Source organism: Ochotona curzoniae, unplaced genomic scaffold, assembly GCF_017591425.1.
Source record: "Ochotona curzoniae isolate NIBS_2020 unplaced genomic scaffold, NIBS_Ocur_1.0 contig_2723, whole genome shotgun sequence".
NCBI classification, from domain to species: Eukaryota; Metazoa; Chordata; class Mammalia; order Lagomorpha; family Ochotonidae; genus Ochotona; species Ochotona curzoniae.
Window position 1 is genome coordinate 3,984,195 of NW_024465573.1, and position 14,059 is coordinate 3,998,253.

At 45.6% G+C, this 14,059-nt stretch overlaps 1 protein-coding gene and 1 long non-coding RNA gene across 2 annotated transcripts in view; both read right to left on the reverse strand.

Annotated features, from left to right (window-relative positions):
* SORL1 (sortilin related receptor 1) overlaps positions 1-14,059 on the reverse strand; it is a 165,241-nt gene that overhangs the window by 39,434 nt on the left and 111,748 nt on the right. The window contains exons 25-27 of the mRNA XM_040976801.1: positions 12,228-12,347; positions 4,568-4,693; positions 978-1,085 (exon numbers count right to left, since the gene is read on the reverse strand). Coding sequence (XP_040832735.1) covers positions 978-1,085; positions 4,568-4,693; positions 12,228-12,347 — 354 coding nt within the window. The remainder of the gene's footprint in view (positions 1-977; positions 1,086-4,567; positions 4,694-12,227; positions 12,348-14,059) is intronic.
* Positions 10,911-12,221, reverse strand: LOC121154044. Its single transcript, XR_005883454.1, has 2 exons — positions 12,116-12,221; positions 10,911-12,078 (listed from the first exon to the last, which is right to left on the reverse strand). It is a non-coding gene; the product is annotated as an uncharacterized LOC121154044 (long non-coding RNA).

The following is a 14,059-nucleotide window of genomic DNA, read 5'->3' on the forward strand; positions in this document are numbered from 1 at the left end:
GCATGAGGTCATGGGCCAGGGCCCTAATCCAACTGGAAGACTTGAAAGGCAAATGCAGACAAAAGGCCTGGTGAAGATACAGCAGGAAGATGGCTTTGGGGCTTCATCTACAAGCCATACTTGAATTTTAGTTTTACCCCCGGATCTTTGACCTGCTGACTCACCGTGCCATTTGGACTTGTCAGTTTCTTAATCACATATGCCATGCCAATCAGTCTGTGTATGTCTTTCTTTCTCTCTCTCTCTCACGTGCACACACACAATCAATTTTTTTTCCTCTGCAGAACCTTGACTAGTGAAATGAGAGCAAAGTCGTTAGGCTCTGTGGGCCAGCCAGCCTCTGAACTACTTTGCCACAAGGGTGTGAGAGCCACCAGGTATGAGAGCCACAGACAGACAGCCATTTCTGCTATCAGAAACCAGGTCACCAAATCTCAAAACTGACTCTGGGCCACATTTCACCCACAGGCCAACTTGCCACCCCTGCACCAATAAACTCACTACCATCCCGGAATGCTGCAGAAACTCCCAACACGCAAGGGCACTCCAGTTAATGCACTCAAGATCCTGAGCGCCAGCTCTCTCAGTTCATCTAGGGCTATTTGGATGTAGGACAGCCTGTGATGCAAGACACTCTTTCTGGGTCCAAAGGAAACCAGGGATCTAGAGGGTCACCTGACCCCAATAATGTTTTCCTGAGCAGCACTGGGTGGTATCAGCTAAACCCAGCAGATGCCTCCAAATCAAAGCAGCTGATCAACTCATAGGACATAACACACACTGCTACAAGAATATTCACTGGCACATCAAGTGGTCCATGATTCCCACCCCACCCAGCCCTGCAACTCTCCTTGTCATCATCAGCCCCAGGCGCTCTGATCAAGACTCAGAATCAGGACATGGAATCAAAAAGACCGAGTCTAACGGGCACAGCCAGCAAGGGCCTCCATGCACTCTGGAGCCGGGAGCGGACTCACCACAGTGCTGCTCGTCTGAGCCATCGGAGCAGTCGTGCAGACCGTCACAGTGCTTGGTGGTTGGGATGCAGGTGCCGTTTGGGCAGCGAAATCCATTGCACTTCTTCTCTGAAAAGTGAGTCAGTGAAAGAGAAGAATGACAAATAGGAATCAGGCATGTGCACATTGAGGATGAGGTGATACTCCGGGACAACCCCAGGGCTATTTGACCATTGCTAGGAACATTACAAATGTAGTTACTGTGTGATTCCGCTTGCAGAAGTACCGTCTGCTTACAGGACTGAAAATTAAATAATGTCGGTACAAAGCTACAACCTGTACTCAACACAAGCACACATGTTACCTAACACCGTGACAGATGGCAAACCCCCGCCACGCCCATCTATCAGGGCCTGCTGAATCAGTATCGTCTGTACGCTGGGACACCACACAGGTGGAAGAGACTGAAGAAGTGCTCTATACGAAAACTTACATGCTAGAGATCAAGTCAGGGGAACATGAGAAACACAAGATACAAAGCAATATTCATGCTATATGATGTGAGTATAATACAACAAGAATACAGGTAAAGTTCGAACGTAAATGTACAAAAATATTCAGGAAACATTTACAATCACAGTTTATTATGAAGACAGAGAGGAAACTGGGCAGGGGAAAGGAAAAATTTCTACTGAACATGTTTTTATATTTTTTTTTCCATCTTGAACCGCACTACCTGTTCAAAGCAGAAGGATTTAATTATTTTTACAAAGCAAAGCTTTAAGGGCCGGCCCTGCGGTATAGTTGGTAAAACCACCATCTACAGCACTATGTCCCTCCTAGGTGCCAATTCAAATTCCAGCTGATTCACTTTGAATCCAGCTTCGTGTGATGACCTAGGAAAGCAGCAGAGGATGGTCCAAGTGCTTGGGACCCTGCATATAGGTGGGAGACAAAGAAGAATCCTTTGGCTCCTGGCTTCCAAGCAGCTCAGCTCCAGCCACTGCAGCATTTGAGGAGTGAGTCAGTGGATGGCAGATCTCTCTCGATCTCTTTCCCTCTCTCCTTGAAGATCTCTACCTATCTTTCTGTAACCCTCTTAAGTAAATAAAATGTAAACTAAAAGTAAATAAATGAATCTTGAAAGGAAAGGAAAAAGCTCTAGTGCACAGAAAAAAAGCAGGACATGAATCCTGATGATGAAGTCCAGTTTTTTAAAGCTTCTTAAATGACTCGCCACTTTAAGTCTTCAAGAAGTGTAAAGCGGAACTCCCTGGGAGAAAGCTTGCCTACACGTGCTAAGGGCTGAGAGCTCAGAGCCAGTTCCGCATGCACAGAGGGAGAAGGGACATGTCCTGATGCTCCACTGCAACGCCCCGGCTTGGTCACCCTTCTCCTAGGCAGAGGCTCTTCCAGACACCAGTAAGTACTTTTCTACTTACTAGTTGTTGAGTTCTTTATCAAGTGGAAGGGGAAGCCTGTGACTATGAATAAACTAGAAGCATTTCATTGTACAAAGTACATTAAAAAATAAGAAAGGAAGGTGGGCACACAGGCTGGAGGAAGGCTAGGATGGGAAGTATAACTACGCTCCTAAATCTGCATATATGAAACACAAAATCTGTTCCCTTTATTTAAACAAAATGTTTTAAAAACTCAGTGCCAAGCCCGGTGAGATAGCCTAGTGGCTACCTCCTTGCCTTGCATCCACCAGGAGCCCATATGGGCACTATTTTGTATTCCAGTTTCTCCACTTCCCATCCAGCTCCCTGCCTGTGGCCTGGGAAAGCAGTTGAGGATGACCCAAAGCCTTGGGGCTCTGCACTTGTGTGAGAGACCCTGAAGAGGCTCCTGGCTTAAGATCAGTTCAGCTCTAGCTAGTGCAGCCATTTGGGGAACAAATCATTGGACAGAAGATCTTCCTCTCTGTATTTCCTTCTCTCTGTGTATCTGCCTTTCCAGTAAAATGAATAAACATATCATAGATCTTAAAAAAAAAACATCAGTGCCAACAGGACAGTCTTAGCCGTCACAAGTCCCACTTCGGGTAGATTGGGTAGAAAGACAAAGAAAAACGGGTTTTAATGCTGTTGAAAGTCATCATTCATAAGAAATGTGTGGAGGACATCAAACAGAAATAGCAAATTAGCACCATGACTCAACTGATATGATTAATTTGATCCAGTAAAAATAGGTTACTTTTAAAAAGATATAAATCAAAGGGCTGTTATGGTGGGTTAAGCTGCTGCCTGTGATGCTGGCAGCCCCTATCTGGGCACTGGCTGGAGTCCCAGCTGCTCTACTTCCGGTCCAGTTCTCTGCTCCTGTGCCTGGGAAGGCCGTACAAGATTGTCCAAGGACTTGGGCCATTGCCACCAGTGTTGTGGAAAACCTGGAGGGCTTTCCGGCTTCCAATTTCCGCTTGGCCCAGCCCCGGCTGTTGTGGTCATGTGCACAGTGAACCAGTGGATGCAAGATCTCCCTCCGTCCCGCTCACTCTTTGAAATAAAAAAAAAAAAAAAAATTCTAAAAAGGTATCGACTAAAACGGCATGAGACAAACACACTCATTCAATTAAAAAATAACACTCCCCCCCTGCCAAAAAAAAAAAAAAAACCCTGTATCTAGGGAGAGGAGGGGAGCAGGCAGCATGTCTCTGGTGCAGACACACTGGGGATTTTCCAGCTGATCTGGAAACTCCGATCAGCGATCAGAACTTCTCTCCCCACAACATCCCAGCTGGATGAGTAGATCCTACAACATGTCTGCCAGGAAACACAAGCCTGCATGTCCAAGGACATGAACGGTTGGCAATGCTGTGACTGTGTACAATGAAAAGCACTCATACGGACGACCAGACAGCATGAATATGCATCTCCATGAATATGCTAATTACAGAAAAAACAAATACATGGACACATTGCTTTATTTTATTACAAATAAAATAAAATGTTATTTGCAAAGCACATTTACACACAGTGAAAATTCTATCCTCTGGTTCACCACACCAATGGCCACAACAGGCAGAGCTGGCCCAGTCCAAACCCAGGGGGCCGGAAGCTTCCTCTGGGTCACCCGCATGGGTGCAGGGGTCCAAGGACTTCAGCAATGTTCTGCTGCCTTCCCAGGCCACAAGACGGGTGCTGGATTGGAAGTGGAGCAGCTGGAACCTAAACCAGTGCCCTTTGAGACGCAGGCACTGCAGGTGGAGACTTAGCCTACTACACCATGGTGCCAGCCCTTGAAAATAGTTTTAGTACTACATCAGGAAAGCAGAGTGTATGAAGCATCAGAATCACACGAAACTCTAGAATGCTCAGCCAAAGGATATGGACAGAACAGCTCAAAAACCGTTTGGTGCTGAAAGGGTATTTTCTATGTTCCGTCTGCGAGGCACGCCATTTGCTTGCCTGAGAAATGAGAGCACAAGGCTGGCCCCAGCACATCATATGGCAACACAGCGTGGAGAGTGGGTGGGCTTGCTGAGTTGTCAGGGAGGAAACACGGGCAGAGCGGAACAGGTTTTCACATCCTGGCCCATCTGCTGCCTCTTTTCCTGAACAGAAAACCCTGGGGAAGCTCCATGCAGGAGCTATCGCAAGTCTCTTTACCGCAGTTGGCTGGATCCTCATCGGAGCCATCCTGGCAATCGGCATCACCGTCGCACGCCCACCGCTGCGGGATGCAATGCCCATTGCGGCACTGGAAGTTGGAGGCCTCGCAGGTGTGAGAGATGGCTGCCAGGGAGAGAGAAGGCAGACGAGTTACATGTCTGGGGAAACGGGGGAGATACCCGCTGCTGGCACCTCCCTGCTTCTCCTCAGCCATGCCAGCTCCTCCAGTGGGCAGCGACTCGGGTCTGTGGGTGACACAGCATGACACAAGCTACATACAGGTGCACATACATGCACCTGTTGAGAAACCACTCATTCTTTACAGTTGATGAGATATTACTTACCTCTCACCATTGAGAAACGGGCTAGAGAGATTAAGAAAGTTACAATGAACAGCACCAGGCTGCCTGAGTCCAGAGCCTGATTTTTTCCCCCTACAATACCACACTACTTCCTCTTCTTAAATAAAGTTTTTTACCCATGGTACGAATTAAGGAGAGCTTGATGTTCGCTTAGCCTACTGAGCTCTAAACGCATTGCAGACAATGTGATACAAGGAGCCTTCAAAACTCTGTAATGCCATGGCTCCACCAAGGGTTAAAAATAATACAAAAAACTCAAGACACGCAAACCTACAAGATGCATTCCAACCTACCACGAAATCAGGCTCCGTGAAATAGAACTGTCTATGCAGAGAGAAGCAACGCTCTGCTAACAGCGCCCCTCACAGTCTCCAAAGGGGACGCACATGCTAATCAGCAGTCACTGAGCAGCCTCACTGGCACTCATTTCTGACACTGATGCCATCATTGAGGAACATCGCGAAACGGCAAGTCAAGGACAAATCGGGATGCAGCGTACCTGCCTCAGGCCCAACCAGCACTCATAGCTGCCTTAGCAACTGCCCTTCCCCTTGCTCCTGGAAAGCAGCTGGCCTCAGCACACAGCTGAGAGGCAGCAGGCCCGACCTTGTTGATTGACAGTGAAGGGCCCGTCCCTTAACTGCAGGGGAAGCTTGCAACTGTGAAACAGCAATGGGCCCTGTGTATGAGCGCATTTTGTTTCTTAAGAAACATTCAATTATGCGTGCCTGCAATGAATGTAAATCACAGGCACAATGAGAGATTAATAATAAAACAGAAATGTTAGAGCAATAGAGTGGAATAGGAGCATTTTAAAATCTATCAGTGTTTTATTTCTGGAATTTTCTTTTTTAATTTTTTTTAGTTTTACTTATTTTTATTATTATCATTATATGATACAGTTCCATAGGCCCTGGGATTTCCATTAACCCCTCCTTTACTTCCCTCCCCACTCACTGAGTTCTCCTATATCATCACTATAGTATAGTTCTCCATACACAGCCATTATGTCCATCATTGCAGACATGGACAATAACAGAGAGTCCAGCATCCTATTGTCAACATATAGTAAACAATTTCAGTGGGAGTCCATCTTTGTCTGGAAGAGTAGAGATGCATACTGCATTGTAATCTCACATCTGAATAAACAGTTTCCATGACACAGTTACTGTACATTCCCTTAAATGAAAAAGCCACATTATAAAATCAACAGCAGGAAGAAAAATAGAAATTTACAATGCCATGAAGTTAAATAGCATGCTATTAGATATGATAGCCTCCATTACATAGTTATTATACATCCTTTTAAATGGAAAGCCACAAAACATAATCAACAACAGGAAGAAAAAAAATTAACAATACCATAAAGTTAAACAACATGCCACTGAATGACTGATGTGTCGCTGAAAAAAATGAAAAAGAAAAAATCAAGAATCTTCTTTTTTTTTTTTAAAGATTTATTTCTATTATTTTTTTATTGGAAAGGCGGATATACAGAGAGGAGAGACAGAGAGGAAGATCTTCCGTCCGATGATTCACTCCCCAAGTGAGCACAACGGGCCGATACTATGCCAGTCCGAAGCCAGGAGCCTCTTCCGGGTCTCCCATGCGGGTGCAGGTTCCCAAAGCTTTGGGCCGTCCTCGACTGCCCTCCAAGGCCACAGGCAGGGAGCTGGAAGGGAAGCGGGGCTGCCGGGATTAGAACCGGCACCCATATGGGATCCCGGGCGTGCTAGGTGAGGACCTTTAACCACTTGCGCCACCGCGCCGGGCCCAAGAATCTTCTTGAAGGATGCTACTGTATGATGTATGAGTCACTGAAGAATTTAATCAGAAAAAAAGGGTTTTGAAGAAACGAAACTAACAAAAAAACATCAAAAACCATGAGATATAGTTTCTGCTGATCTTTGTTGGTAAAATGTGTCTACTGAGGGCCTCAAATAGATGGGTTTTGTTTTTTAATCCAATCTACTAATCTATGATGTTTGATTGATGAGTTTAAGCCATTTACACTCAGGGTGAATACAAATAGGTGGTAATTTGGTCCTGTCATTTTAGCAATGGGTTGTTCATTGATTTAGTCTTCTATTATTTTACTGGGATGTTCTTCCCATTTGCCTTTGGTTTTGGTGGGCGCTATTCCTTTTCTCTGTCAAGAGAACAGCTGTAAGTATCATTTGTAGGGCAGGTTTGGAAGAGGCATATTCTCTTAACTTTTCTTTACTGTGGAAGAATTTTATTTCATTTTCCTATTTCATTTTTCACTTTATTTCATTTTCAAAGGAAAGCTTTGCTGGGTACATTATCCTGGGCTGACAATTTTTTGCTTTTAGAATCTGGAATATGTCACTCCATTCTCTTCTGGCCTGTAGTTTCCTGTGAGATCTCCTGTGAGTTTAATTGGCATTCCTTTATATGTAAGTTGGTTTTTTCATGTGCACATTTAAGGATCTTTTCCTTATGTTCAACTGAAGAGAGCTTGATTATCATGTCTTGGTGAAGATCGCTTTTGGTCAAGTCTGTTGGGAGTTCTGTGCCCCTCCTGGATGTTGTTTCCCAAGTCTTTCTCTAGATTAGGGAAATTTTCGTTTAATATTTCATTGACTACATTTATAAACCCAGCTTCTCTTTCTGCACCTTTTGGGACTCCCATAAGTCTTGTATTTGGCCTTTTAATTGTGTCTTTCAATTCTTGAATACTTTTTTTGGGGTCCTGATCCATGTCTGCTTCCAGCTTTTTGTTTGTTTCCCCCTGGTGACAGGAAGTATCTTCTAATTCTGAGATTCTTTCTTCTGCTTTCTTCATTCTGTTTTGAAGACTCTCCACCGTACTTTTAATTTGCTTCACTGTATTCTTCATTTCTGATAGATCAGCTTTCACTTGATTCATTTCCTGTGTGACACATTCTTTAAATTTCTTGAGTGGCTGCTTCACGTGCTTTCCATTGCTGATAAGAAGTTTTATAACAAGTGTTTTGAATTCTGTAGCCCACATTTTCTCCATGTCTTCCTCAGTTAACTCTGAGGTTGTCAAAGTCTTTTGCTCCTTTGCAGGGGAGTCTACTGTAATGTTCATTGTGCCTTTCTCTCTTCTTTTGCTCTTGGTCACTGTAATTCCGGTTATCAGATTCTTCTCCTTGGAGCAGGCTTCTAAGCTCTGTCACCCACAGGTCTACAGTTCAATTTTACTTATTACAGCTCTTTGTTTACTGTCACTTTTGCCACTCCCTCCAGCAAGTTCCAGGTCTGGGTTCTTATGTTAGATTTCCACCATGGTCTCCACAGCCCCAGCTCACTACTCTCTACCTCCTGTGATACTGTACTGAGGTTGCATTATCGTCTGTGCAACCTTTCTCCCACTTCTGGTTGGAGTAGTGCCCAGGATTAGAGAGACACCAGGTGTCCTATATAGCTAGGTTGTTCCTGGTGGTGATCTTGCTGCAACCTGTTGGCTGTTAGGTCTGAGGGCCACATGGACCTATTTTGACCTGTACAATGCTGTAGTCGGTATTATTTTCCTGTGGGACCAGCACAATGCATGGAATTCAGCAAGTTCTCGCCGAGGTCAGCACATGCGCAGCTCAGCGCTGTCCCCACAGTCTCAAAACTCTTGCCACACTATACAAAATGGAACCTGTACAACACTACTAGAGTTCTTAATCTCCTGGCTGTCAGGTGTGAGGGCTACCAGGACCTGTCTTGAGTGGAACCTGTAGGGTGCCACATTGCTGCAGTTCACTGAGTCAGAAATGAGTTCACTTCCAGCTCAGTGCATGGGTAGTCCTGCCACATAGCCCTTTCCTCCTTAAACAAAATGGTGCCCAATATGGCTCTACAGGCCAGACTGGGCTGTGAAATCCACCTGGTTCTGGCATCGCCCATCTGGGATCTGCTGCTCTGTCTCTGCTCCTGGTCAAATCAAACAAACCAGCAGGACGAGCAGTTCTTTGTCTGGGTTCACCTCCTGAGCTCCTGTTGCTTCCCACCTTGTTGCTGGTGGAGTTCTGGCTGCAAATAGAGTTCAGATCGCCACTTGCTGAATGCTGCTGGGGTATCAGTCACTGCAATGCCACACTGTGGTTTTCATCGCTTTCCTGTGTCTGACAGTCTCTGGGTACCCCTCTGCTGTTGCTCTGTCCTCTCCTGTTTCCTGGGATGTGCCCTCTCTGCTTCACATTGGCTAATATTTCTCCATCTGTTTAAACCTGTCCTTACCCTATTCCACCATCTTGATTCCTCCTACCCTGTTTCTGGAATTGTCCACTCCCTATGTTTGGTCTGTGGTAAACCAGGTAAGGAATAACCATGGACAGGTGGGAGGGGCCACTGTCACAGAGATGCTCTCTGTTAGTTTAACTCCAAGGACAAGACGTCCTCATAGTAGAAGACGGTAAAGCAAATGAATCAGGTTGTTGAGAGCAAATTATATATTTTCTTATTCAAATGTGACAGCTACCAGTGAATTGCTGAAGGATTGAGAAAATTGGCTTTCCATGTCTTCTAGAATTTCTACTGCATTGGAGGCTATTGTGCGCATAGTCAGAAATATGAAGTACCTGACTCTTCAGCCTACTTTAAAATGAGCACTCATCCATCCTTAGTGTCTTCTCATCTCTCCCAAGACCAAGGCTATATTTGACAGGATGTAAGTCTACAGGAAGTTCCCACAGGTCCAGCCTTTGGTACTCAGAATTCATTTAAAAAATCTTTTTACAACATACTGATCTCTGGTAAAGAGGAGTGAATGAATCGTGCATGTTCCATGAGCTTCTGCTCCAGTTACAGGCATCACCTGGAATACTTCTGATCTATTGGTGTCACAAGTCAGACAGCCTTTTTTTGGAAATTTCTCATCAAAGTCTTGTTTATACAAAATATAAAGTTACCTAAAATGATAATCATGGCCATCTACTCATTCAGATTACACTGAATTTAATGGAATGGAATGTTTAATTAAAAACATTTTCCGAGTCCTAGTGGAGCCTCCAAGGGGCAATGCCTGGAGGAGGTCACGTCTGAAGCCTCCAGACTCCATCACAGATGGGCTCATTTCAATGACTTCCAATCCAGAGATCACAAAAGAATAAAATGCAAACAAGTGTAATTTTCCTGGATCTCCCATCTCAGTACTTTATAAGCTGTCTGGTTCTGACTTGCTGGCATATCATGCTCAATAAATGTGTTTAATTGCAAAGATGATCTTTGTTATCCACAAGGGAGATCTGAACCAAGATCTAGGATCCCCATCTTAGCCTAGCCAGCCCCAGGTGTTGTAGGCATTCAAGAAGTAAAACAAGTGCTGGTGCAATGACTAAACTGGCTGATGCTGCAAATGCCAGCATCCCATGTGGGCACTGGTTCATGTCCCAGATGCTCCACTCTCATTCAGCTCCCTGTTTACGGCATGGGAAAGCAGCAAAGGAAGATAAAATTCCTTGGGACCCTGCACCCACAGGAGAGAAACAGAAGAAGCTCCCAGCATCAGATCAGATCAGTTCTGATGTGGTCATCTGGGGAGCAAACCTGTGGATGGACAATCTTACTTTCTGTTTCTCCTCTCTCTGTAAGCAGGCTTTTCTAATAAAAATTAGTAAATTGTTTTTTAAAGAAATAAAACAGAAGAGCGTGCTGTGCCTGTGTCCCCTTTTCCAATAAACAAAAATTTTAAAAAGCATAACGTAGCCATAAAAAGTTACATACCTTTGAATAAGTTTAGCAATTAGAAAACGACTCGTTTTAGAATTTTTTGAAGCGTAAAACTAAAATAATTAAGATTTAGTGTTTTAAAATACTAAGTATTTGTCTAGGTATTTTATATTGGAACTGTGGGCAGACTGGAACCAAAACAAGGTACCTATATATCAAAGAGGGGAGAAAGATATTAGGAATGCACATAAAAGACCTATAGATAATAGCTAAACCAACTCCGATGCACAGGCTCAAAACCAACGGGGTGTGGGGTAGGTTGGAGGGAATCAAAGAAACAGCTCCTCAAAACGCAAAAGCCAGAGGAGCTCAAGGTTGTTCACACAGAGCAGAGTGTGGATGGCAGGACAACGAGAGGTCAGCTGTGTCCAACCTATTTTCGTTGGCTATACAGCTAGCTTAATTTAATAGACCAGGAAACAGAGTGTCAGGCCCACATCAAAACAAGCTCACATCCGATCTCTGGCTATTGTGAGAGGACACAGAGGAAGAAACATCCTAGCAAGATCTGCACGTGTAGCCAGCAGAGCAAGAACCTGCAGTTTTCCCCAGTTCACCCTGCCAGAAGAAAACCAGAAGCAAAACCCAGAGTTCCTGACATGCCTGTTCACAGAAATGACGTTAAGAACTCAGGCCAAGAGACCGGCACATGCTGCTGCTGCTGCTACACAGCCAGAGTTTCAGTCATTCTGTAATGGACAAGCAGCAATGCCCAGTGCATCCTTCAAATTCATAAGCCACTTAGCCACCCAAACCACAAGTTCTCCAACAGCATTCCCAAGTCTCCTGGGATGAGGGTGATTTCTCTGCCAACCTTGGCTCTTTCTGCTTCTGCAGGCCCTTTCTTTGCAACAGCAACATTTTCGTCTGGCCTTTCCAGAGGCACAGGTATAAACAGTGGAAAAGGCACAGGAAGGATATGGGCAAACTCTACAGGGAACAAAACGTGGGAACACCACAGAATACCCTGTGCAACACATGGGATTCCAGGAGATCCTTCTAATGGAGAACAGACAGAACGAAGTAGCTGTGAGACTACCTGAGCCACCATTTAACTCTTCATGAAACTATCACCCTGGTCCCGATCAATGGTCCCGATCAACTTTAACAGATAGACTTGGTGCTTCTAAACTTGTTATTTTTTTTAAGAAATCTCACCCCAAATGGGCACAAATTTACATTTTCATTGACTTGGGAACCCCTCAGATGTTCCATTTGAAAGACATGAACCATTTCAGTGCTGCTCAAAGTAGCTCCCCATACTAGGGAGCTGATCTTTCAACTTCTGGCTTCTGGTCCTGCAGACAGGGGAAACTTGGGCCCCAATCTGAATGTGCCACAGCACTCAGAACAACACTGTTCAGCTCAGTGGATATTTTTCTTAGAAAGACTGTCTTCAGGAAGCTGAAACACATCCTGCCACAAGCTCCTCATCTCATCCTAGACCATCTTTCCAGGCAGTACTCATCTGGTTGACTTCTCCGGCCCAGGCTAGTCCTCAGGGTTTGCCCTCCGGGGGTATCCGAGCTAGGAGGCTCCCCAGTGCGTGGACAGGTGTGTGCTGCTGATGGCAGCCAGGGTGCACTGACCTGTGCAGTTGGTTTCATCAGACCAGTCCCTGCAGTCGTTGTCTCCGTCGCACACCCAGGAGGAGCGGATGCACATGCCGGAGCTGCAGTTGTATTCATCGCTCCGACACTGGTGCATTTCTGCAAGGGCAGGAACATCAGAGATGTGAAGATGAATGCCTGTTCAAGATCCTGGTCCTGGTGGCAAAGCTAGTAAGTTAGCAAACAGACCCACAACACTGATCAGCTGCCAATAGTGTGGACAAGGAGACGTTAAGCAGAGCAGTGAGGTCATTCAGGACAGTTGCCACTCTGGGTACTCATGAGATACCAGCACCCTCAGACTCTGAGCAGCTCCCTGCCTCACGGCAAGAACAGCACTATCCATGTTCCCCAACAGCCCTGTATGACGAGAGGAACGTAAAGAAGCATTGATTAAGGGCAGTAGCCCTTTCTAAACACAGAAGACTTCTGGAGACACAGCTGTGGTTTGAGGAAGGCAGAAACAAGTACAGATCATCATGCGATGATCTCAAGCCAGGGCAAGCAGGCCGGGTACAGCTGCTGCAATGCAGGAAACAGCTGGGGACTTTCTGTGGGCAGAGCTCCCATGCTGTTGAGGAACACAGGTCTCTGGAAGGTCAAGAGTCCCAAGGCAAAGGAAAGCAGCTGCACCAAGATATGAAAGCAGGCTGCACTGGCAGCACCTCTCCTTGGCTAGGGCCCAAGGGGCACCCCAAATAGCTGATGCTGAAACTGAGCCCCCATGGTGAGAGTACCAAGATGTGGGGACCCGAGGAGGGCATTTGACATGAGACAAGTGACCTTAGGGGGGTTGTGAAAAACCCACTCTCTCCTGCCATGGAAGGGCATACAGAAGGCTGTGTCTGCAAGGAAAGGGCCCTCATCAGACCAAAATCGACTGGCATCCTTGGACTTCCCACCTCCAGGATCACAAGCAACACATTCCTACCATGTTGAAATCTCCAGCTGAAGCATTTTGTCGCAACAGCCTGAACAGACCCAGAGGCACAATTTTTAAGTGGAACTTTCTGGAGCTGCAGAAGATAGATATAGCCACACCTGGGCCTGGGATATCTGTGCTGATTGCTATACTGAGGACACACACTGATAGTAAAGTTGGGGACTCAGACCACTCAACAGGAGAAAGCTTGGCGAATCAGGAAGAGGACCTGCTCAAAGAAGGGACTAGCTAAGGCTTTGGAACGGGCTCTGGATAAATTAGCATGAGTTGATCATGAATGCATGATTGAGGGAGATTGAAACTGCCAAATGGTCAAATGTGAATCCAGTAAGTTAGAAATACGAATTCATGTGGGGCTTCCTCACTACTAAGATGAAGCAAGCTGCACATGTCAGCCTTCAGGGAGGTGGAAGCCAAGGGGGAAAAAGTCATGAATTTCAAAGACAAATTATGGAATTAAAAAAAAAAATTGTTCCATGTGTGCCAGGGCAGGTGTATGTTCCATGTGCAGGTGGCCATGTACTTGTTCCTTGAGTTTATTTGTGTGAAAATGATTTGTGAACAGTCCTTGCTTCCCTCATTTCAATGCATGTGAATCAAGCCACCTGCTCATAAAGAAGCTAGCCCTGCCCATGTGCACATGCACAGCCTGGCTGGCAATGAACCTGCTGTTGTGGACATGGAGGGAGGGCTCAGCAGGGCCACCCCACTCATCACCATGTCTGGGTCAGTGTCTGGCCGCCATTCTCATTTCCCTTTCACAACTGTGGTTTCTGCAACACAGAGCATGATGCGTATTGAAGGATGTCTCCTTGGTTGATCTACAATCTTACATTTGGGGTCAGAGCTGATGGACTAAGGGAAGTCT